Genomic DNA, 25,228 nt, shown 5'->3' with positions numbered 1-25,228 from the left:
GGGAAGCCCATGACAAATCTCTAGATCCATCCATATTGCTGTAAATGGCATAATTTCATTCTTTTTAATGGTTGAGTAATATTTCATTATATATATGTACAACATCTTTATCCATTTATACTGATGGACACTTGGTTTGCTTCCAGGTCCTGGCTATTGTAAACAGTGTTGCAATGAACACTTGGGTGCATGTATCCTTTCAGATCATGTTTTTCTCTGGATATATGCCCAGGAGTGGGATTTCTGGGTTATATGGTAGTTCTATTTTTAGTTTTTTAAGGAACCTCCATTCTGTTCTCCATAGTGGCTGTACCACTTTACATTCCTACTAACAGTGTAGGAGGCTTCCCTTTTTTTCACACATCCTCCAGTATTTATTGTTTGTGAATATTTTGATGATAGCCATTCTTGCTGGTATGAGGTGGTACCTCATAGTTTTGACTTGCATTTCTCTAATAATTGGTGACACTGAACATCTTTTCATTTGCCTCTTGGCCATCTGTATATCTTCTTAGGAGAAATGTCTATTTAGAATATCTTTTAAATGCATAGTTGAATTCATAAGAAATTAAGGGAAATCCCCAAGTACCAAAGGGGGGGTCAACAGGAAACTACAGTGTTAGACAGGCATAAAAGCCTTGACTTTATTTGCTGATCTTGGGAACCAAAGGCTTTGTGTTGAAAGGGAAAAGGAGACAAGGCATTAGGCCCTTGTAAAGAAGAGTTGGAACTGCTACCCTGGCTCAAAAAGTTAAGACCATTCAAAAGGTTATTTTCTCAGTGAAAAGGTGGGCTAGAAAGAATCCACTCACTGGTCAAAGCAGATGACAATAAAACTTGTTGACTTATGTGAGCTCTGAGTAGAAATGAGAAAGAAATCACTGCTAAAACCTAGAAACTACATACATTCCTTTATGTCAGTTTAGGATTTGTCTAAGTTGGCTTAAAGCTCAACATTCAGAAAATGAAGATCATGGCATCTGGTCCCATCACTTCATGGGAAATAGATGGGGAAACAGTGGAAACAGTGTCAGACTTTATCTTTTTGGGCTCCAAAATCACTGCAGATTGTGACTGCAGCCATGAAATTAAAAGACGCTTACTCCTTGGAAGGAAAGTTATGACCAACCTAGATAGCATATTGAAAAGCAGAGACATTACTTTGCCAACAAAGGTCCATTTAGTCAAAGCTATGGTTTTTCCAGTGGTCATGTATGGATGCGAGACTTGGACTGTGAAGAAAGCTGAGAGCCGAAGAATTGATGCTTTTGAACTGTGGTGTTGGAGAAGACTCTTGAGAGTCCCTTGGACTGCAAGGAGATCCAACCAGTCCATTCTAAAGGAGATCAGCCCTGCGTGTTCTTTGGAAGGAATGATGCTAAAGCTGAAACTCCAGTACTTTGGCCACCTCATGCGAAGAGTTGACTCACTGGAAAAGATCTGATGCTGGGAGGGATTGGGGGCAGGAGGAAAAGGGGACAACAGAGGATGAGATGGCTGGGTGGCATCACCAACTTGATGGACATGAGTTTGGGTGAACTCTAGGAGTTGGTGATGGACAGGGAGGCCTGGCATGCTGCGATTCATGGGGTCACAAAGAGTTGGACATGACTGAGTGACTGAACTGAACTGAACTGAACAGGGTCTAGGAAACCCTAAGTTTAAATCATAACTTAAAGTGGTCCTGGGGTGATAGCACCTCAGGGCATCTGACTGAAGCAAACATAAATCCTTTCTAGATGTACATACACCATAAACTTAAGACCTCACAGAATTTTCACACATTAAGATCAGTTTAAGATAAACTCATAATCCAAAATTACAAAATCAGTTAGATAATAAATATTATGAGTGAGAGTCCACAGAAACAACAAAGAGGAGAATTAGAATACCATTTCAGATATTGGAAATATTAAATATATTTAAGTACCTTTAAGAAGTTTAAAGAAGTAAGAGGGATTATTCAAAGCCATGAATAAAGAATTTAAAAATTATCAAAAAGGACCCAAAAGATTTGAAAGTTACAAGGGTATCTGTACACTGAAGTAAAGGGAATAATCAGACCTTTCAGTATCTACTGGATACTGGCTATGAATGGACACTATTTCCAGAGGTCCTGAACATTATTGTTGACCCCAATCAGAGCAGGGGCTTATGGCAGTCAAGTGATCAGTGAAATTTTATGTTGGGTCTGATGAGTCCCCAAATGCATCCTATGGCTATTTCTTCAGTTTTAGAAAGTATAAATGGAATAGACATGTCTAACAGCTGGCAGAATCCCCACATTGGTTCTCTGACCTGTGGAGTGAAGGCAACTATGGTGGGAATGGCCAAGTGGAAGTCTCTAGAGCTGTCTCTACTTAGGAAAACAATAAGTGCAATACTGAATTCCTGGAGGGATTGTAGAAATTAGTGTACCATCAAGGACTTGAAAGATGCAGAGTTGGTGATTTCTACCACATCCCCATTCAACTTGGCCTATATGGCCTGTGCAGAAGATAGATGAGTCTTGGAGAATGAGAGTGTATTATCATAAACTTACTTAGGTGGTAACTCCAACAGCAGTTGCTGTATTCGATGCAGTTTCATTGCTTGAGAAATTAACACATCTCTTGGTACCTGGTATACAGCTATTGATCTGGTAAGTGCCTTTTCTCCACTCTTGTCTATAATGTCCCACAGGAGCAGTCTGCTTTCAGCTGCCAAGACCAGCAATACACCTCCTTCACTATCCTACCTCATGGGTGTATCAATTCTCCAGCCTTATGTCATAATTTAGTTCACAGGAATTTTGATTGCCATTTCCTTCCACAAGTTATCACACTGGCCCTTTACATTAATGACATGCTGAGTGGACCTAATGAGCAAGAAGTAGCACCTATTCTAACTTATTGGTAAGACATTTGTAAGCCAGTATGTAGGAAATAAATTTGACTAAAATTCAGGGGACTTCTACCTCAGTGAAATTTTTACATGTCCATTGGTATGGGGCATGTCGCAATGTCAAACCAAATGTGACGAATCAATTTGTTGTTTTTGGAGTAGAAGAGAGGATCTAAAGGTCAAGCTACTTTTAAAACAGATGGTTAACATTTTTCTACATTTAGTTCCATCTACATTCTTACTTTCAAAAGTACTTGATTTTGTTAGTTCCTAAGCCTTTTGAGAAATTGGTGATTTAAACTGCTTTCTCTCTTGGGTTTCCCACTACTGGCTTAAGATTTAGCTCTCTAGGGGACTGCTAAGTCATTTATTACTTTTCACTTGTATTATAGTTTCCAAAATTTTGTTGCAATTTTTCTCCTCTCATTCAACAAACATTCAAAGGTTTCAAAAGAACATGTAGAAAAAGTCACCTTCCTACTCTTATTTTTCAGCTAACCAGTAGTTTCCTGCAGGCAATCAATATTATCAGCTTATTCGATATCTTCCCAGAGATATATCTTTACATAAAAGGAAATATAAATGGGCTTCCCTGGTGGCTCAGACAGTAAAGAATCTGTCCGCAATGCAGGAGACCTGGGTTCGATCCCTGGGTCAGGAAGATCTGGAGAAGGGAATGGCAACCCACTCCAATATTCTTGCCTGGAGAATTAGATGGACAGAGGAGCCTGGCAGGCTACAGTTCATGAGGTTGCAAAGAGTTGGACACAACTGAGCGACTATCACTTTCACTTTCCATCTTTCTTCTTACCAAAACAGAAGAGATTATTGTTGGGAAGCATAGTGCAAAATAGCCATAAAAGGAGAAAGTCCTTGGGAAAATGGTGAAGGGCCCGAAGTACCCAGCTTTGCACTGTGGACAGAAAAACATCTCCTGCCTTTGGTTATGCTCAGCGCCAAGAGTTAATAATAAATAGGGATGTTACTTGTGAAAGCGGGCTGTGGGATAAGCCCATGAGTCATTTAGAGTGCGCTGTCCTTGAAATGTTTTTACTGATTATGTGTTAACTCCGTATGTGCTCTGCTGGCCCTATACTTTAAGCTCTTTGTTCCTGCTTCTGTAAAAAAGCTTGACTGCAGAAATAAACTTGTCAGTTCTTGCAAGAGACTGTCCGAGTGTCATTCTTTCAGGTTCATCGCTTCCAAGTCCTGGGGAGAAAATCCCCAACAATTATGATACTATTTTGAATCCTGATTTTGTTACACAGTATATTTGGGTAATCATTACACTCAATAGATAAAAAGTATCTTAATTTTTATGGCTAAATAGGATTCCATTAATAGATGGACCATAACTCTATTTAACCAATTCCCTATTAATTGACAGTAGGTTATTTCCAATCTTTTGCTATTCTAAACAATTCTAAAATGAATAATCTAAAACCATTTTTGCACATATGAAAACATATATGTAGGATAAGTTTCTAAAAGCAGACTTGCTAAGTTAAAGGGTATGTAAATTGTGATATTGTCACCAAATTGCCCACTATAGCAACTGTGTTAAAATATATACCCATAAATGGTATACAAGGGTGCCTGTTTCTTTAAATCCTCAAAAACATTGTCATTTAACTTAAAAAAGTCTTTACCAATCAGATAGCTGAAAAATAATAGCATCTCAAAGCAGTTTCAACTTGTATTTCTTTTATGAGTGAGACTGAACATATTCAATATTTCAAGGTCATGTGTATTTCCTTTTCTGAAAACTGTTCATATCATATCTCATTTCCTATTAGACTATTGGTCATTATTTTTATTGATTTTAAGGAAACCTTTATGCAGTTATGGAAATTAACTCTTTGTGATATAGAAGCAAATATTTGTCCTCATATGGTCTTTAGATTTTACACCTAGTATTTTTTTTGACCAAGTGTATATTTTCTATTTTTATTCAAGTGAATTTATTAATCTTTTACTTTTGGAATTTTGGGTTTCGTGTTATGGTTAGAAAGGCCTTTCTTACTCTTACATTTCCCCCCAAGCTCTGCATGCTGTCAACTTATTGTCAATTAAGCCTTTCTCCTTCACAGTAATCATGATGGTAAGTTTTCTGAGTAGAGTGTACTAGAGGGACACTGCAGGAGGAAGGTACGTTTCTGCTAAAACCAATGGGGATAAAACAACCTCGCAGTGTTCCACCCAAATGCCCAGAACCTATAGGCCCTTGGTGTTATGGACTGAATGTTTGTGTCCCCTTAAAATTCATGTATTGAAGCCCTAACTCCCAATGTGATGAGAGGCAAAGCTTCTGGGACATAATTAGGTTTTGATGAAGTCATGAGTGTCTTGTAATAAGAGGAATAGACACCAGAGCTCTCTCTTCATGTACAATACATGCATTAAGGAAAGTCCATGCGAGCACATAGCAAGAAAGCTGCTGTCTGAAAGATGGAAGAGGGCTCTCACCAGAGCCTGATCAGGTTAGCACCCTGACCTTGGCCTTCCAGCTTTCTAAACCTCAAGAAAATAAATGTCTGTTGTTTAAACCAGTCAGTCACAACTTGAGCTAAGACATTAGGAACTTCTTAGCCCTAGCCTGATCACCTTCAGCTGTTCACTTAGCCAGGACACCGCATGCTTCAGGCCTCTTGCCTGCACTGATGCCTGACTCCCTTTGCTCACCTGTCATTCCTCTCAGAGGTTTGTCTCTGGAGGTCCTTCCAATGCTGCCATTCTTTTCAACATGGATACTGCTTACTCCAGGCCTCCTGCCCACACTGGCACTCCACTCTGCATGCTTGTGCATTGGCCACTGTGCCTATACCTGAAAGGTTCCTGTTGTCCCAGTAGCCATGGACCAGCACTAGCTTGAGCAAACCAGTATCTTCTTTGTATCCAGCGAGTTACAACCACACATTCTCCAACTGGCTCTAAACCCCAGCCTTGGGAAAGGGGTCCCCTTTTCAAGTTTGTCCTTCTTTGAGATCTCTCCCTCAGCCTGCAAGCATGCATGCATAGTTTAATAGGTTAAACTATGTTAAAATATTCTGTGTAAATTTTCCTTTTTAAAATTACTGTGGTTTCTATCTCCTGATTGAACCCAAAATGATACAATCTGTTCTAGTACTTATACATTTTCAATTTTTACATTTAAATCTTTGATCCATCTGGAATTTATATAGGTATAAGTTGTAAGTAAAAATAGTTGGAAAAGACCCTGATGCTGGGAAAGATTGAAAGCAGGAGGAGAAGGGGACGACAGAGGATGAGATGGTTGGATGGCATCACCGACTCATCACGGACATAAGTTTGAGTAAGCTCTGGGAGTTGGTGATGGACAGGGGAAGCCTGGAGTGCTGTGGTCCATGGGGTCGCAAAGAGTCGGACACAACTGAGCGACTGAACTGAACTGTGAGTATGAATCTAATTTAATTTTTCTCCACAACTACCTAGTTTGTTGAATACTGTTTCCAACTAATGTTAAATAGCATCTTTATTATACACTAAATCCCACCATATATTTGGGTCTATTTCTAGACTTTAAATTATATTCTATTGCTTTGTTTTTTCAATTTCCAGTGTCACACTGTTTGAATACCTGTTTAATATTTGAGAGAAAGAATCTCTAGCTATTCTTGTTTTTTATTTCTAATTTTAACTTTATTATCAAATATCTATTCTGCTAGAAATTTTAACTGGAAATTGCACTGGATTTATAGATTCATTTAGAGATAACTGACATCTTTCTGGACTGAATGCTCCCAAGAACTAATGACTTTTCATTTGTTCAAGTCTTCTTTTGTGTTTCTCAAAAGCATTTCAATTCATATAAATTTTTTCATGTTTATTATTATTTTCATTCATAAGCATTTATTTGATCACCTTGGTTATTATGATGAGAACTTTTCTGCCATTTTAACTTGTAGTTGGTTGTTCTGGAATAACAACCAGAATACAAAGGGTACTTTTGTTGTTGTTCAGTTGCTCAGTCATGTCTCTCTGTGATAGCATGGGCTGCAGCAGGCCAGGCTTCCTTGTCCTTCACTATCTCCCAGAGTTTGCTCAAACTCATGTCCATTAAGTCGGTGATGCTATCTAACCATCTCATCCTCTGCCACCAACTTCTCCTTCTGCCCTCAATCTTTCACAGCATCAGGGTCTTTTCCAATGAGTCAGTTCTTTGCATCAGGTGGCCAAAGTGTTGGAGCTTCAGTTTCAGCATCAGTCCTTCTAATTAGTATTCACAGTTGATTTTCTTTAGGATTGATTGGCTTGATCACCTTGCTGTTGAGGGAGTCAATTCCTAGGCAGGTTGATAAGAAGTCCAGGGTCCCCAAGGAGGAGAAAGGGGTCTGGGGCTCTCAAGGAAGAGACAGGGGTCTAGAATTCTCAAGGAGGAGGAAAAGACACTTTTTTTTCCCTGTACATTCCTTAGTCTTAGTCACATAAAACGTTTTTTTTCTTTAAGCTTAGAACTGATGATTACACAACAACTAACTCAGTTTAAACTCTGTACTAAGGATTATATAACAACAATGTATCCTGCTTGAGGATAGTTCCTCCTTGAAAACCTCTGACTAATCCTGTTATAACCAAGATGCAGATAATCACGATAGTGTGATCACTCATCTAGAGCCAGACATCCTGGAATGTGAAGTCAAGTGGGCCTTAGGGAAGCATCACTATGAACAAAGCTAGTGGAGGTGATGGAATTCCAGTTGAGCTATTTCAAATCCTAAAAGACGATGCTGTGAAAGTGCTGCACTCAATATGCCAGCAAATTCATTGCTTCCTTCTACTTCTTTGCACTGTTCATTCAAGAATACTGAATTTTGGTTTGCCATTCCCTCCTCCAGTGGATCATAACTCTCCATTATGACCTGTCCATCTTGGGTGGCCCTACACAGCATGGCTTATAGTTTCATTGAGTCACACAAGCCCCTTATCCAAGACAAGGCTGTGATCCATGAAGGGGAAAGGGTACTATTATCTGTATTAATATTTATACCTGACCATTGTAATGAATTCTTTTGTTGTTTGAAATAATTTTCTAGTTAATTCTTTTGGGTTTTGTAGATATATTATCATTAATCTGCAAATAATAATCATTTATCTTTCTCTTCTTTTTTAAATTGATTTTTAATTGAAGGAAAACTGTTTTACAATGTTGTATTCCTGCTGTACAACAATGCAAATCAGCCATAATTATACACGTATCAACTCCCTCTTGAACCTCCCTCCCCTCTCTTTCCCTTCTTTCTTTTTTTTTTTTTAGCTACTCTGTGTGGAATTTGGGGTCTTAGTTCCTCAACCAGGGATCAAACTTGCACCTCCTGCAGTGGAAGCATGGAGTCTTAACCACTGGACTGCCAGCTAAGCCCTTCATTTCCTTATTTCTTTATTCTAACTTCGTTTTATGTGTGTGATTATATCAGTGAAAATCTTTCGAATACTGTTAGATAACAGTGATGATAGTAAATTTATTTGATTTACACAGGAATATATTCAATGTTTTTCATTAAATAAGATCCTGTTTTTGAGTTGTCATCGACAAACACTATGGGAATGGCCATTCCTAGTTTTTTAAGTTTTTTTTTTAATGATTGGATATTGCATTTTATTAAATACCTTTTTTTAGTACTTATGGAAAAAAACACTACCATAGTTTTCTTAGATATATTAACATAGTAAACTATATTAATAGATTTCAATATTGCACCATCTCTGCATTCCTGTAAATGCTTTTTTAAATACAAGTTGGATTCTACTGCTAATACTTTAGTTGGGATTTTGGGTGAGACAGATTTGTAGTTTTTCTTTCTTTGCAATATTTGTTGCATTTTAAGATCAATATTATGTTATTTTCATAAAAAGAATCGGGAAGGATATTTTTTCTTTCTGCAGTATAAAATAGTTAAAAAAATGTAAAGATCTGTCCTTTAAAAGTTTGGTATTATTCCCCTATAAAACTATTTGGTTCCTGCCAGTCAGAATGGCTGCGATCCAAAAGTCTACAAGCAATAAATGCTGGAGAGGGTGTGGAGAAAAGGGAACCCTCTTACACTGTTGGTGGGAATGCAAACTAGTACAGCCACTATGGAGAACAGTGTGGAGATTCCTTAAAAAACTGGAAATAGAACTGCCTTATGATCCAGCAATCCCACTGCTTGGCATACACACTGAGGAAACCAGAATTGAAAGAGACATGTGTACCCCAATATTCATCGCAGCACTGTTTATAATAGCCAGGACATGGAAGCAACCTAGATGTCTATCAGCAGATGAATGGATAAGAAAGCTGTGGTACATATACACAATGGAGTATTACTCAGCCATTAAAAAGAATACATTTGAATCAGTTCTAATGAGGTGGATGAAACTGGAGCCTATTATACAGAGTGAAGTAAGCCAGAAAGAAAAACACCAATACAGTATACTAACACATATATATGGAATTTAGAAAGATGGTAACAATAACCCTGTATATGAGACAGCAAAAGAGACACTGATGTATAGAACAGTCTTTTGGACTCTGGGAGAGGGAGAGGTGGGATGATTTTGGAGAATGGCATTGAAATATGTATAATATCATAAATGAAACGAGTCACCAGTCCAGGTTCGATGCATGATACTGGATGCTTGGGGCTGGTGCACTGGGATGACCCAGAGGGATGGTATGGGGAGGGAGAAGGGAGGAGAGTTCAGGATGGGGAACACATGTATATCTGTGGTGGATTCATTTCGATATATGGCAAAACCAATACAGTATTGTAAAGTTAAAAAATAAAATTAAATTAAAAAACAAAAACAAAAACTATTTGGTTCCAGTACTTTATTTTGGGGGAGGGTAGTTCTTTGATAACTTTCCCATTTCTTTTATGGAAAATGGTGAGTTTCTATCTCTTCTGAATTCATTTTTGGTAATTATATTTTCATGGAGAATTATGTATTTCACACAAGTATATCTATGGTTACATTCTTTTTACCTTATTTTGTGTATACATGCCTTTCCCACTGCTCTTTTCCTAAAACTAAGTTAACTAACAATGGTTGATCTGTATTTCCTATTTTCCCCCCAAAGAACATATTTAGATTTATTCATTTGTTCTACCATTTTCTATTTTCATATTCATTACTCTTTGCTTCTATCTTTTTTCTTTCTTTCAGCTTTCCTTAAGTTTTTTCTTTTCTTCTTGAGTTGCTTGCGTCATTTCAGTTTTTCTTGTTTACAAATAAAATTAAAAATAATAAAACATACAGTTTAAAGATGATTTTTTTCTCTTAGCATTGCCTTTTTTGTATCACATATGTTCTGGTATGTAGTGTTTCATTATTATTATTTTCTAGATACACTGTAATTTTTGCCTGAATTTCCTCTTTGACTCAAAAGCTATTAAGCAGCATAAAAATGTCCAGGTGGTAGAAACTTTTTGTTCTCTGTGTCTGTTACTTATTTCCAGTTTTACTGCACTGTGTTCAGAGAATGTTGATTGATCTATTTGTAGTTTTTAGAATTCATCTAAGTTTTTGGGTTTATTTGTGGCTTAACATCCTGTCAACTTTTGTGAATATTCCATGAGCACTTCAGGAAGGTGTGGATTTTTTTAATACACATATTTCTTTTAAAAATGTTGATACTATATTATTTGGTAATTGGTATTCAAAACTGTTATATTTTTAATAGACTCCCTCTCCAGCAAGCCCTCTGTATTGAATATATTTCTCATGAGTCTCTTGATAATTCTCTACTCTTCCCTGCTTTGTGTTGATATTATAGTGCCATACTTAGTCTTGTTTAGTGCTTTTTGCTGCAAATTCAATGATGTCTGATATTCAAATCATGTTTTTTTTGTAGGGGTACATTTGCTTAGTATACCTTTGCCCTTCCTTTTATTTTCAACTTTTCTGAATCACTTTGTTATAGTCTCTTGAATACAGAATTTTGTTTTGCAATCAAATCTGTGTTTTTTAAATGTTTTAATAGATAAGTTTAGGACACATTTATTAATGTGACAGATATAGTTATTTTTAGTAATATTATTTTAAGGTATACACTGTTTTCATAAATTTTGAAAAATCACTATACTGTGTAAATTTGTCTGCTCTATTATGTTTTTCTTGTCATAATTAGAAAGGTTTGTATTTGTTCTAGTGGTTGTCTTTATAATTCCATGTTTATATAATTCCAGTAAGTTATTTATTTAGTAATATCCATTAATGAGCAATGAAAATGTCCACTATACAATCATAAAATTTGTACCTTTCCTTTTCTTACTCTCCCCACCCTCCTCAATTATAGTTTATTACATTATCTTTGGGCTTCCAAGGTGGCTCAGTTCTGAAGAATCTGTCTCAAATGTAGGAGATGCAGGTTTGATCCCTGGGTCAGAAAGATCCTCTGGAGAAGGAAATGGCAACCCACTCCAGTATTCTTGCCTGGGAAATTCCATGGACAGAGGAGCCTACCAGACTACAATCCTTGGGGTTGTGAAGAGTTGGCCACAACCTAGCAACTAAACAGCAGCAACATATTATCTGTATTGGAGTTTATCTTTATATTCCTTTATATAATATATTCCCATTATTTGCCACTTTTAAATGATTCTATTGAAGATCAGCTAGTAAGGATAAGAAAATAAATGTAATAGCCAAATTACAGCGGTACTGATCTTCAAATACCATAGTAGATCTTATATGATTTAAATAACTTCTTTGCTCTCGAAAAAAAAGGTAAAAGAATTGATAAAATCTTCACAGTAATGGAATTCTTTTGAAACTCTTTGAGAGATTAATCATTTTAGAATTTATTTATATTAAGAGCACAATGGATATAAAAGGAATTCTAATATTTAAATTATGAATTTTGTCAACATTCCTCATGAAAAGTTCAGAATTATTTTATTATACTTATAAATCAAATATGAGGAGATAAATTGAAGTGTTCAACGTAGGCAAGACTCCCTACCTGGTCTCTTTCTCCATTTATATTTTGAGCTAACTCTGCAGACAGAAAATGTCAGATACTTAGATAGGTCAGAGAAAATGGATTTAAACAAAGACTGGACTCCTCTATACATAAGGTGAGCTTCCCAGGTGGCCCAGTGGTAAAGAATCTGCCTGCCAGTGCAGGAATTGGAGGAGACATGGGTTCGATTCCTGGTTGGAAATGATTCCTGGAGGAGTAAATGGCAACCCATTCTAGTATTCTTGCCTAGGAAATCCCATGGACAGAAAAGCCTGGCGGGCTACAGTTCATGGGGTTGCAAAAGAGTCAGACACAAGTGAGCATGAGCATGCACACAGAGATACACAAGGTAATGGCATTACTTCAGTGATTTTCTTGAGCTTTTGACCATGGTTGAAATTATCGATCTTCTGGAAGGAAATTTTAACTTCTAATCTTTTCTGAATGACTAGTCAGTGGTTTTTAGGCTAGAACCGTCTGTCTTTCCTAATAGAGTGATTAAGGGATCAAAGGATTCACCTAGAGACAAATGTACTGAGTACCAGAGGCATAGAACCTAGTCACTAGAAGAAGGAAATAAAAATCCTTTTACCTTTGTTTGGGACATAAGCTCATCTCCCAGAAGCTTCCTATGCTGGATATTTTCTATTTGCCCTTCCAGACCACTCTCAGCTTTTCTCTACCCCTGTTGCCTGACAAAAGATAGATATTACAGCCAAGTGTGGTCATGGGACAGACATGCACAAGGAAAATGGCACAGTAGAACATACTTGTCATATGGGTCATATCACTGTAAACATCACTATCACTTTCATTCTGTCCTCAGTGTGCTTATACGAAACTCAGTTTTATGGAGTGAGAATTTTACATTTTGTTTAGTCATTCACCAGTTAATAGACATTGCAACTCTGTTGTTTAGTGGGTACAGATTTAAGACTGCTGTCTTCTTGGACTTTCCTGGCGGTCCAATGGTTAAGAATCTGCCTGCCAACGCTGGGGACGTAGATTTGATCCGTGGCCTGGGAAGATTCTGCCTGCCGTAGGGTAACTAAGCCTGTACTGAGCCCACATTCTACAGCCTGTGAGCCACAACTACTGAAGCCTGTGAGCCTCGAGTCTGTGCTCCACACAAGAGAAGCCACCACCACGAGAAGCCTGTGCGCTGTAACCAGAGAGTAGTCCCCGCTTGCTGCAACTAGAGAAAGTCCATGAGTAGCAATGAAGCCAAAAATAAATAAGTATTAAAAAAAAAAAAGACTGCTGTCTTCTTGTTGGATTGACTCTTTTTTTTTCTTTTGGAAATTAAAAAAAAATTATAGTTGATATACAGTGTTGTGTTAGATTCAGGTGTATAGCAAAGTGAATCAGATATATAGGTTATTGCAAGATATTGAACATAGTTCCCTAGCTATACAGTAGTGGGATTGCTGAATCATATGGTCACTATTTTTAGTTTTTTAAAGAACCTCCATACTGTTCTCTATAGTGGCTGCACCAATTTCCATTCCCACAAAAGTGTAGGAGGGTTCCTTTTTCTCCACAACCTCTCAGGCATTTATTACTTGTAGATTTTTTGATGATGGCCATTCTGACTGGTGTGAGGTGATACCTCACCGCAGTCATTCGTATTTGCATTTCTCTAATAATTAGCATTATTGAGCATCTTTTCCTGTGCTTGTTTGTCATCTATATGCCTTCTTGTCTGTTTAGGTCTTCTGCCCATTTTTCATTTTATTTTTTTATATAGAACTGTTTGATATTGAGCAGTTTGTATATTTTGGACATTAAGCCCTTGTCAGTCACATAATTTCCAGTTTCTCCCATTTTGTAGATTGTCTTTTCATTTTGTTTATGGTTTCCTAGTTTGATTAGGTCTCCCTTGTTTGTTTTTGCCCTCATTTCTTTTGCTTTGGGAGACTGACCTAAGAAAACATGGCTGCAGTTTACTGCAGAGAATGTTTTGCCTATGTTCTCTTCTAGGAGTTTTATGTTGCCATGCTTCATATTTGAAGTCTTTAAGCTATTTTGAGTTTATTTTTATATATGGTGTGACAGAGTATTCTAACTTCATTGGTTTACACTTGGCTGTCCAGCTTTTCAGAAACCACTTGCTGAAGACACAGTCTTTGCTCCATTGTGTATTCTTGCTTCCTTTGTTAAAGATCAATTGCCTGCAGGTGCATGGGCTTATTTCTGAGCTCTCTATTCTGTTCCATTAATCCATATGTCTGTTTTTGTGCCAGTTCCATGCTTTTTTTTTTGTCTACACCACGTGGCATGTAGGATCTTCCCATGCCCCCTGCAGTGGGAGCGTGGAGTCTTAACCACTGGACCACCAGGAAGCCCCAATGCTGTTTTGATTCCTGTAGTTTTGTAATATTGTCTGACGTCTCAGGTGGTGGTGGGGTGATTATGCCTCCAGTTTTGTTCTTTTTCCTCAGGATTGCTTTGACAATCCTAGGCCTTTGGATTCCCTATAAATTTTAGGATTATTTATTCTAGTTCTGTGACTCTTTTATCACTGTGTGTGTGTGCTCAATTGCTCAGTCATGTCTGACTTGTTCAGCCCCATGGACTGTAGCCCACCAGGCTCCTCTATCCATGTAATCTTCCAGGCCACTGGAAAGAGGGAGTGCCACTTTCTACTCCAGGGGATCTTCCCAACCTAGCAATCAAATCTGCATCTCTAGCATCTCCTGCATTGGCAGGTGGATTCTTTACCACTAGTGCCACCTAGGAAGCCATATTTTATTAGGTGTACTGTTCTGATTGTTATCATGGGATATCTTTTCCCATCCTTTTACTTTCAACCTACTTTTATTGTGTTTGAAGTTGGTTTCTTGTAGATAGAATATAGTTGGATCATCCCTCCATTTCCACCAATCTCTGTATTTATTGCCACATTGAGTGGCTTGGGGGATCCTACTTCCCTGAGCAGGGATCAAACTTGACCTCTTAGCAGTGGAAGCACAGAGTCTTAACCACTGGACTGCTAGGGAATTCTCTCTTTCAATTGGTTAATTAAAAGTGTTTACATTTAATATAATTATTGGTATGTCAGCCTATCAGGTGTTTTTGGGGTTTTTTTGCTTTCTGTTTGTTCCCTCAGGTTTTCATTTCTCTGTTTTCTTTTACCTTTGGGTTACTTGACTATTTTCTTAAAATTCCATTTTGATTTATCTATAGTGTTTCTGAGTGTGTCTCTTTACACAGATTTTTTAAAGTGGTTGTTTTAAGTGTTACTTTATACATACATACATCTTTATCACAGTATCAGTTCAGTTCATTTCAGTCACTTAGTCATGTCCGACTCTTTGCGACCCCATGAATCGCAGCACACCAGGCTTCCCTGTCCATCACCAACTCCCGGAGTTCACCCAGACTCACGTCCATCGAGTCAGTGATGCCATCCAGCCATCTCATCCTCTGTCGTCCCCTTCTCCTCCTGCCCCCAACCCCTCCCAGCATCAGAGTCTTTTCCAATGAGTCAACTCTTCGCATGAGGTGGCCAAAGTACTAGAGTTTCAGCTTTAGCATCATTCCTTCCAAAGACATCCCAGGGCTGATCTCCTTCAGAATGGACTGATTGGATCTCCTTGCAGTCCAAGGGACTCTCACTGTTGTCAATATTTTATCATTTTGAATGAAATTTAAGAACCTTAATTTTCTTAAGTCCTTTTGTCCTCCCATTTATAATGTAATTATCCTAAGTAGTTCCTCTATATACACTAACAACCATATCAGACAATGTTATAATTTTTCTTTCAATTGTCAAATATAATTTAGAAGATTTTGTAGAAAATCTATTATATTTATCTATATTTTAATTCTTTCTATTTTTTCTCCCTTCTGGATATTCCAAGAGCCTTTATAATTTCCTTTTTGTTTCAAGAACTCCCTTTAGTCATTCTGATAAAGTAGGTCTGTTGGTGACAAACTCTCTTAGCTTTCCTTCAACTGAGAATATCTTGATTTCTGCATCATTCCTTAAGGATATTTTTACTGGATAGAGCTCTACATTGGCAGTTCTTTTCTTTCAACATTTGAAAAATGTGACACTTCCTCTGGCCTTCATGGTTTCTAATGAAAAAAAATCTATTACTTGAATTGTTTCTCCCTTATAGGTAAGGTGTCAGTGTCCTGCTCTCAAGAATTTTTCTTTGTCTTTAAGATTTTAATTATGATGTGTCTTAGAATGGATTTCTGTAGCCTCTTGAATCTTTAGATTTATAACTTTTGCCAAATTTGGGAAATTTTCAGTGATTATTTCTTTAAATATTTTTCTAGTCCCACCCTCCTTTCTCTTTCCTCTTGGACTGTGATGATATATTAGCTTTTTGTTATAGTCTCACAGATCCCTGAGGCTTTGTAAATTTTTTTTAAGTCTCTTTTCTCTCTGTTACTCAGATTGGGTAATTTCTATTCTATTTTCAAGATCCTTTGACTTCTTCATTTTGCTGCTGAGCCTGTCTATAGTAGATTTTCTGTTTTTAAAATTTGAGTATTGCATTTTTCAGTTCTAAAATTTCTATCTGGTTTTTCTTTATATTTCTATTTCTTTGGTGAGACTTTATATTTTTCCATTTAAACATGTTCATAACTGCTTGTTGGAAGATTTTTATGATGGCTGCTTTGAAATCCTTTTCAGATAATTCTAACATCTTTGTTATCTCAATGTTTGTTGTCTCATTTAAGTTTGGATTTTCCTGTTTCTTGATAATTATGGGAATTTTAAAAAAAAATTGTATTCTGGACATTTTGGGTATTATGCTGTAAGAACGAATCCTGTTAAATCTTCTGTTTTAGCAGGACTTTTTTTGTCACTGCACCAGTGAAGGAAGTGGTTTCCACATAATTATTGCCAGGTTGGGGTATAATTGGGGTGTATTTGGTCTCTAATTATATCCCAGAAGGGAGAGTGTCCTGTTATCTCTGGGTGGGGGTGGAAGTTCAGGTTCCTCATATGCCCCCCAATGACACTCTGGGAATAGAGAAGCTTCATTACCATTACGCATTTCACTAGGAAGAAGTGAAAGTGGCTTTCCCACAAGAAGAAGTGGCTTCCCACTAGGCTTTCACTGACACCAGGCTGCCTTAGAGGCAAAAAGATGCCTCATTATCACTCCCCACATGGCCTCCACTCTGCAGCCTCCAATACCACCTCAATAGGGAGGGGGTGAAATAGTTACCCTGTTAAAGTTGAATGGGTTGAGGGGAGTCCAGGCTACCATATGGCTTCATGGACACTATGTGGGAGGAGGTCTTATTCACACTAGGTAGGAATCAAAGTCCTGGCTTTCCACTGGGTCTTTTCTGACTATCCCAACAGCAAGGCTGTCTCAGGAAGGAAGGGGATTTACTAGAACCTCTGAAGTCTTTTGGGTGGGTGGGGGAGGCAAGAATACTGGAATGGGTTGCCATTCCCTTCTCCAGGAGATCTTCCCGCTGGATCATGGAAAAAGGAAGAGAGTTCCAGAAAAACATCTATTTCTGCTTTATTGACTATGCCAAAGCCTTTGACTGTGTGGATCACAATAAACTGTGGAAAATTCTGAAAGAGATGGGAATAACAGACCACCTGACCTGCCTCTTGAGAAACCTATATGCAGGTCAGGAAGTAACAGTTAGAACAACAGACTGGTTCCAAATAGGAAAAGGAGTACGGCAAGGCTGTATATTGTCACCCTGTTTATTTAACTTCTATGCAGAGTACATCATGAGAAACGCTGGGCTGGAAGAAGCACAAGCTGGAATCAAGATTGCCAGGAGAAATATCAATAACCTCAGATATGCAGATGATACCACCCTTATGGCAGAAAGTGAAGAGGAACTAAAAAGCCTCTTGATGAAAGTGAAAGTGGAGAGTGAAAAAGTTGGCTTACAGCTCAGCATTCAGAAAACTAAGATCATGGCATCTCGTCCCATCATTTCATGGGAAATAGATGGGGAAACAGTGGAAACAGTGTCAGACTTTATCTTTTGGGGCTCCAAAATCACTGCAGATGGTGACTGCAGCCATGAAATTAAAAGACGCTTACTCCTTGGAAGGAAAGTTATGACCAACCTAAATAGCATATTCAAAAGCAGAGACATTACTTTGCCAACCAAGGTCCATCTAGTCAAGGCTATGGTTTTTCCAGTGGTCATGTATGGATGTGAAAGTTGGACTGTGAAGAAAGCTGAGCACCGAAGAATTGATGCTTTTGAACTGTGGTGTTGGAGAAGACTCTTGAGAGTCCCTTGGATTGCAAGGAGATCCAACCAGTCCATTCTAAAGGAGATCAGTCCTGGGTGTTCTTTGGAAGGACTGATGCTAAAGCAGATACTCCAATACTTTGGCCACCTTATGTGAAGAGTTGACTCATTGGAAAAGACTCTGATGCTGGGAGGGATTGGGGGCAGGAGGAGAAGGGGATGACAGAGGATGAGATGGCTGGGTGGCATCACTGACTTGATGGGCATGAGTTTGGGTGAACTCCAGGAGTTGGTGATGGACAGGGAGGCCTGGCGTGCTGCAGTTCATGGGGTCGCAAAGAGTTGGACACAACTGAGCAACTGAACTGAACTGAACTGAAGTCTTTCCCATCCCTGAGACTCTGAACTTTGTAAAGGGGAGGAAGTAAAAAATTGGGTTTGTTTGAGGAGGAAAAGAGTTACCTATGTGTGAGGGAGCTTGGTAAAAGCATTGCCCTTAGCCCATCCTTTGCCTTCTGAAACTAGGGGAGTTTCACTTGAGTCCTGTGTAAAAAATATTTTCATGTTTTTGCACAGATGGGGCTTTCTGAGCAAAAAACTAGAACCTGGGTCAAAAGACAAGTTTTAGAAATTAAAGGGTGGTAGAGTAGCCAGAGACTTCTGAAGAAATTTAGAGATTTATTTCCTTGTGCTTACATTTCAAAGGGGGATGAAAGAGGTCAGCTGCTTACATTCCAAAGGACTGTAAATGCCAAGATTTCTCTCTCTCAGGACTGGAGGTGGGGGGCAAGACATGGCTTATTTACAGTCTCATATTAATAATTTTGCGGTTCTTTTCCTTCAGTACAAATCCCCTGTGTGTAGGATGATATGAGGCTCTCATTGTGTTGCCTGTGAGTTATGGGTATGGGGAGTGGGCATAGTTATTGCTTTAAGTAATAATAACTGATCTCTGTTCCAGAACTCTCACCTCTGCTTTCAGGATAAAATGAACAAGTATAGATATACTCACCACAAAAGGGAGGATGCACTCGTGCTGATTTTGTACAATGTATAAGCTGAAGAGAGGGATGCGGCTGGGGCCCATCAAGCTGCAGGCTAGAGAGAAAAAGTTCTGCAGAGCCTCACAGAGGTTGGAACAGACGTTAGCCCAGGATGGTAGAGCAATATGCACAATGAGAAGCCTTGGAGGTTGCTGGTACATCTGTGTGGGATTAGAGGGCCTTTTACTAGCCATTTGCCCATGATGCATGGCAGCTAGACCAGAGGTGGTACTGTAGCCGCCACTGAGATATTCTCTACACCTGTAAGGAAGAAAAGAGAAATCACTGGTTTTCATAAAACTGAAGGTTGAAACAATGAACACAGATCTAGGGAACTAAGTTCAGAAAGAAGTCAAACCAGGTGATGACTCAAGTTTCTCTGCTGCTGCTGCTAAGTCGCTTCAGTCGTGTCCAACTCTGTGCGACCCCAGAGGATTCTCCACTGAAACACTGGAGTGGGTTGCCATTTCCTTCTCCAATGCGTGAAAGTGAAAAGTGAAAGTGAAGTTGCTCAGTTGTGTCTGACTCCTAGCGACCCCATGGACTGCAGCCCACCAGGCTCCTCCATCCATGGGATTTGCCAGGCAAGAGTACTGAAGTGGGGTGCCATTGCCTTCTCCTCAAGTTTCTCTAGGCTATCCTAATCTTAACAGCTGCCAAGGTATCTAGATGTTTGCCTGTAATGTAAGGCTGAGGATGATTAGCAATGTTGAATGGGAACTAATCAAAAAAGTCAAACTACAGTCTCAAAGTAAGCTATCTGTCTTCATGAACTTTGTTTCTTTATTGGCATTGCACTGTAGTATAATTGTCTCCCTGACTGCCTCTCCCACTGTATTGTGAGCTTCCCAAGGATAGAGAAATTACCCACTCTATATATCAGAGCTTAGCAAAGTGTTTATTTTGTACATAGTAATTCTTAAAAATGAAAATATAACTACATTTTCACCCTCCAAGACTCACTCAAAACCCTTTATGACTTGATCTTCAGTCTTATTGGAGGCTATTCTTTACCTCAAGTTTTTCACTGAAATAAAACCAAGTATACCATCAACTTCAGTGCATTTGCTCATGCTGTTTTCTATACCTGCAACAGCCCTGCCTTTTTTCTTTACTGGCTACTTACACTTATCCCCAGGGCTCAGATTTGGAAAAGAGAACAAATGAAAACTTGGAACAAACATCAGCAATGAGGAGGGAACATCATTACAAATACTCAAGCATGGAAAAGGTTACAAAAGGATATAATGAACAACTTTATACCAGTAAGTTTAATAAAATGGACAAATTTCTAGAAAACCATATTTAACAAACACTAAATCAAAAAGAAATTTAAAAAACATAAATAGTCTATAACCAGTGAGAAAATGAGATTAGTAGTCAAATATGTTCCCGTGAAGCAAACTACAGGACCACATAATTCCACTGATGAGTTCCATATTACTCTCAAAGATCAAGAATTTCAAACAGATTCTTGCAGAGCACAGGAGAACACCACTGATTTTAGTAGGTTAGCATAACCTTTGATGCCCAAATCAGATAATTTTTTATAAGAAAAAAATTATAGGACAATCTCATCCATGAACTTAGATGTAAGAATCCTAAGCAAAATATAAGCAAATTGAAAAAATCAATATATAAAAGGAATAACACATCATAACCAAGCTGGGTTTACCTCAAGAACATAAGGTTGACATAACATTAGAAAAAGTCACTGTAATTCATCATATTAAAAGATTAAATATTATATGGTCATCTCAATAGATGCAAGAAAACAACATTCATACATGATAAAGAATCAACCTCAGTAAACTAGGAGTAGACAATAGGAATAATCTGATAAAATATTTATAAAACAAGCAAATACAGTTCTTAATGTTGATGCTGAAAGTTTTCCAAGACAAGGAGGCTGCTATCATCACTTCAACACAGTAGTGAAGGTAGCAATAAGGCAAGACAAATAAACTTGGCACATTAAAAAAAAAAGGCACTGCAATGGAAGAAATAAAACTGTCACTGTTTGCCAAGATGATATGATTAATTGTTCATACAGAAAATCTAAAAGAATATACAGATTTTATAATTTCATAATTTTCCCCAAAGGTCTCATCTTTTACTAAATTTTATTCTTAGAGATGGGGTTCCCAGGTGGCTTAGTGGTAGAGAATCCACCTGCCAAGAAAATCAACCCTGAATATTGACTGGAAGGACTGATGCTGAAACTGAAGCTCCAATACTTTGGCCACCTGATGTGAGGAGCTGACTCATTGAAAAAGACCCTGATGCTGAGGAAGATTGTGGGCAGGAGGAGACGGGGTTGATAGAAGATGAGATGGTTGGATGGCATCACTGACTTAATGGATTTGAGTTTGAGCAGAGCCTGGTGTGCTGCAGTCCATGCGGTCACAAAGAAGTGGACTAACTTAGCGACTGAACAACAAAGGAAGGAGTGTGGGTTTAATCCCTGGGTTGAAAAGCTCCCCTGGAGAAGGAAATGGCAACCCACTCCAATATTCTTGTCTGGGAAATCCCATGGACAGAGGAGCCTGGTGGGATACAGTCCACGGGGGTTGCGAAAGAGTCAGATGCACTCTTTCATGTGCTAGATCAAGTATGCTGGATTCCTGTTGTTCACTTGTGTCCAGCTCTTTGCAACCCCATGGACTGCAGTACGCCAGGCTTCCCTGTCCTCCACTATCTCTCAGAGTTTGCTCAAACCCATGTCCATTAAGTCCGTGATGCCATCCAACCATCTCATCCTGGGTCACCCCCTTCTCCTCCTGCCCTCAATCTTTCCCAGCATCAGGGTGTTTTCCAATGAGTCCGCTCTTCACATCAGGTTCTCAACAGTTATCTACTGCATACGCAGTATCAATCATGTATATATGTCAATCCCAATTTCCCAAATCATCACCCCACCCCACAGTCATTTTTAGACTATACAATTCCAATATTGTTCTTTAAATGAGGTAAAAGGCAGCTTTCTTCCTTGTATCATCAAACGCGATAATGCTTCTAATGCATCTGGGCGTGGTTCTAAGCAGCATCTGACTATTTGTGACCCTATATTCTCCACTTTTGACAAGAATGCCCACTTACTGATGTTCCTCTGTAAACAGGTTAAATCTGGGCCTTGAACCACCAAAAGCCATCACGTTACTCCCTTGCCAAAAAACCTTTCAATGGCCTCCACATACACTTGGAACAAAATCTGAAATCTCTACCCTGGCTCCGAAATTCTGCAGGCATCTTCCTCCCAACTCTCTATCTTCTTGCCATGCGACACCCCGCCGACCCCCTCCCCTGTTCCATCCTCCTTGCCCTTGCCGGCACCCTTCACCTCCCCAAGGCGGTTGGCCCCTTGCTCTGGATCCTGCCCTTTGATAGTCTCTTTTGAGTAGCCCCCTCCTTAACCCTACTCATCCGTTAGGTCTCAAACTTCAGGTCTTTATAGCTTAGGGCCCTTTAATAAGCCCCTATAAAAGCACCTGTAACTTCTATATTGGACACTTTATGTGTTATGAGTCAATGGTTCTCCCTCCCACTGGGCTGCATTAAAAATTTCATGATCCTAAGCACCTTTGCTTTCGTGAACCCCCATTTAAAAGATGGAGAAGGCAATGGCAACCCACTCCAGTACTCTTGCCTGGAAAATCCCAGGGACGGCGGAGCCTGGTGGGCTACCGTCTATGGGGTCGCACAGAGTCCGACACGACTGAAGCGACTTAGCAGCAGCGTTTAAAAGAAAAAAAATTTAAACATTTTCGTAGGCCCTCAAATTTCATTCCCCCACCCTTGTTAAGAAAAACCAAACCAAACCGAACCCCTTTTCTTTGACCCAGAGGTTTCACTGTTTCCTATTGATTTACAAGAAGTTAATATATTTTCCTGCCCCCCTCCCACTCAAAGTGTCTTGGGCTGTCAGCAGGGCACCTACGCGGCCTGGCGGCCTGGCCGCCTCGCCCCCAGGCGCGGGAGGGTCAGCAGAGGAGGAGACTCGGCTCCGTCCGCCCTGTCAGAACCGCGAGCGGCAGGCGGCTTCACACACGCGTCTGACCTGGGCCTCCGGGCGGCAGGCTTCCCTGGCAGCTGACCGGGTGCCTGTCGACACCCCGTGAGGGCAAGCCCGAGGTCAGCCCAAGCCTTTCCTGCGAAGTGCTGCCCGCAACCCGGCTCCCAGCTTTTGGTCCTCTACTCTGTTCCCACACCTGCAGAGAACCCCCACTTCGTGAAGGCAAAGACCGGGCTACCGGGCCCTTCCGGCCGTCGGCGTGCTCCACCGCTTCTGAGGGCGCCCCCCTCAGGCTGGGCGGCTCACTGCTGACGCCTCCTCAGGGTCCGCTTGAGGCTGCTCTTTGGGATGGCAGTCTTCAAGGCTGCACCAGGGTTAACAGCCTTTCTTTGACGCTTAGAGTTTCGGATTTGTGTTGAGAATATTATGCCAAACCCGACACTTCCTCAAGCTACTCCTACCCCATGAAACTCCAGCGGTATCCCAATCTTATTCCTGGGTTCACTCATTGACTCCGTCACTCTTTTTCTTCCAACTTTATTGCGATATGTGATTGACATCCAGTACTGTATACGTTTAAGGTGTACAGCATAATGATTTAACTTACATACATCACGAAAGGCTTACCACAATAAATTTACTGAATATCCATCATTTCACATAAATACACAATTAAAAATTTAAAAATTTTTTTTTCTTGTGATGAGACCTCTTAGGATTTACGCTGTTTAACAACTTCCATATATAACATGCTGCTGCTGCTGCTGCTAAGTCGCTTCAGTCGTGTCCGACTCTGTGCGACCCCAGAGACGACAGGCCACCAGGCTCTCCCGTCCCTGGGATTCTCCAGGCAAGAACACTGGAGTGGGTTGCCATTTCCTTCTCCAGCAGTGTTATTTACATTGTACATGATATCCCTAGTACTTACTTATAACTGGGATTTTGTACTTTTTGATTGCCTTCATCCACCCCAACCTGCCTTTGGCTCTGGTAACCACAAATCTGATCTCTTTACTATGAGGTGTTTTTTTTTTTTTTTTTCTGTGTTTTTGAAGTATAATTGACCTTTAAAATTATGTTAGTTCCTGTTAGACAACATAGTGATTTGGTATTTCTATACAATTCAAACTGAACATCACAATGCATCGTTACTTTTGTCACTGTACAAAGATATTACATAGTTACTGACTATATTTCCACACTGTACATTTTTCATACCTGTAACTAATTTATTTTGCAACTAGAAGTTTGTACCTGTTACTCTCCCTCACCTATTTCATTCCATACTCCCCTCTCCCCGCCAACCCCCCACCCTCTGGTAACCCCCTGTTTGTTCTATCTATACTCTGTTTCTTTATGGTTGACTGTTCATTTGTTTTGTTTTTTATGTTCCACATATAAGTGAAGTCATAAAATATTGTAATTGTCTGACTCATTTCACTTAGCCTAACACTTTCTGGAGAAGGCAATGGCACCCCACTCCAGTACTCTTGCCTGGCAAATCCCATGGATGGAGGAGCCTGGTAGGCTGCAGTCCATGGGGTCGAGAAGAGTCGGACATGACTGAGTGACTTCCATTTCACTTTTCACTTTCATGCATTGGAGAAGGAAATGGCAACCCACCTCAGTGTTCTTGCTTGGAGAATCCCAGGGACAGGGGAGCCTGGTGGGTCGCATGGAGTTGGGCATGATTGAAGTGACTTAGCAGCAATGCTTTCTAGGTGCAACCATGTTGTTGCAAGTGGCAAGATTTCATTAATTTAATGGTTGAGCAGTATTCTGTTGTATGTATGTGCATGATTGTGTGTGTGTGTGCTAAACCGCTTCAGTTGTGTCTGACTCTGTGCGACCCAATGGACTGTAGCCCCCCAGGCTTCTATGTCCATGGGATTCTCCAGGCAAGAGTACTAGAGTGGGTGGCCATGCCCTCCTCCAGGGGAAATCTTCCTGACCCAGGGATCAAACCCAGGTCTCTTACATCTACTGCATTGGCAGGCAGGTTCTTTACCACTAGTGCCACCTGGGCAGCCCCATATATGTGCACATATATTTGTACATACATGTATATCACATCTGCTTTATCCATTCATCTATTGATGGGCTCTTGGGCTGCTTCCATATCTTGGCTAT

The 25,228-nt window shown here is 39.6% G+C and overlaps 1 protein-coding gene across 2 annotated transcripts in view; it reads right to left on the bottom strand.

The window, feature by feature from the left end:
• M1AP (meiosis 1 associated protein) overlaps positions 1-23,478 on the bottom strand; it is a 95,524-nt gene extending 72,046 nt beyond the window's left edge. For both annotated transcript variants that reach the window (XM_024999361.2, XM_059891706.1), the window contains exons 1-2: positions 23,144-23,478; positions 19,056-19,347 (exon numbers count right to left, since the gene is read on the bottom strand). In XM_024999361.2, coding sequence (XP_024855129.1) covers positions 19,056-19,295 — 240 coding nt within the window. In that variant the 5' untranslated portion in view covers positions 19,296-19,347; positions 23,144-23,478. The remainder of the gene's footprint in view (positions 1-19,055; positions 19,348-23,143) is intronic.
• Positions 23,479-25,228: the final 1,750 nt, after the last annotated feature.

Source organism: Bos taurus, chromosome 11, assembly GCF_002263795.3.
Source record: "Bos taurus isolate L1 Dominette 01449 registration number 42190680 breed Hereford chromosome 11, ARS-UCD2.0, whole genome shotgun sequence".
NCBI lineage: Eukaryota > Metazoa > Chordata > Mammalia > Artiodactyla > Bovidae > Bos > Bos taurus.
This window is presented reverse-complemented; position numbering and strand designations above follow the sequence as displayed.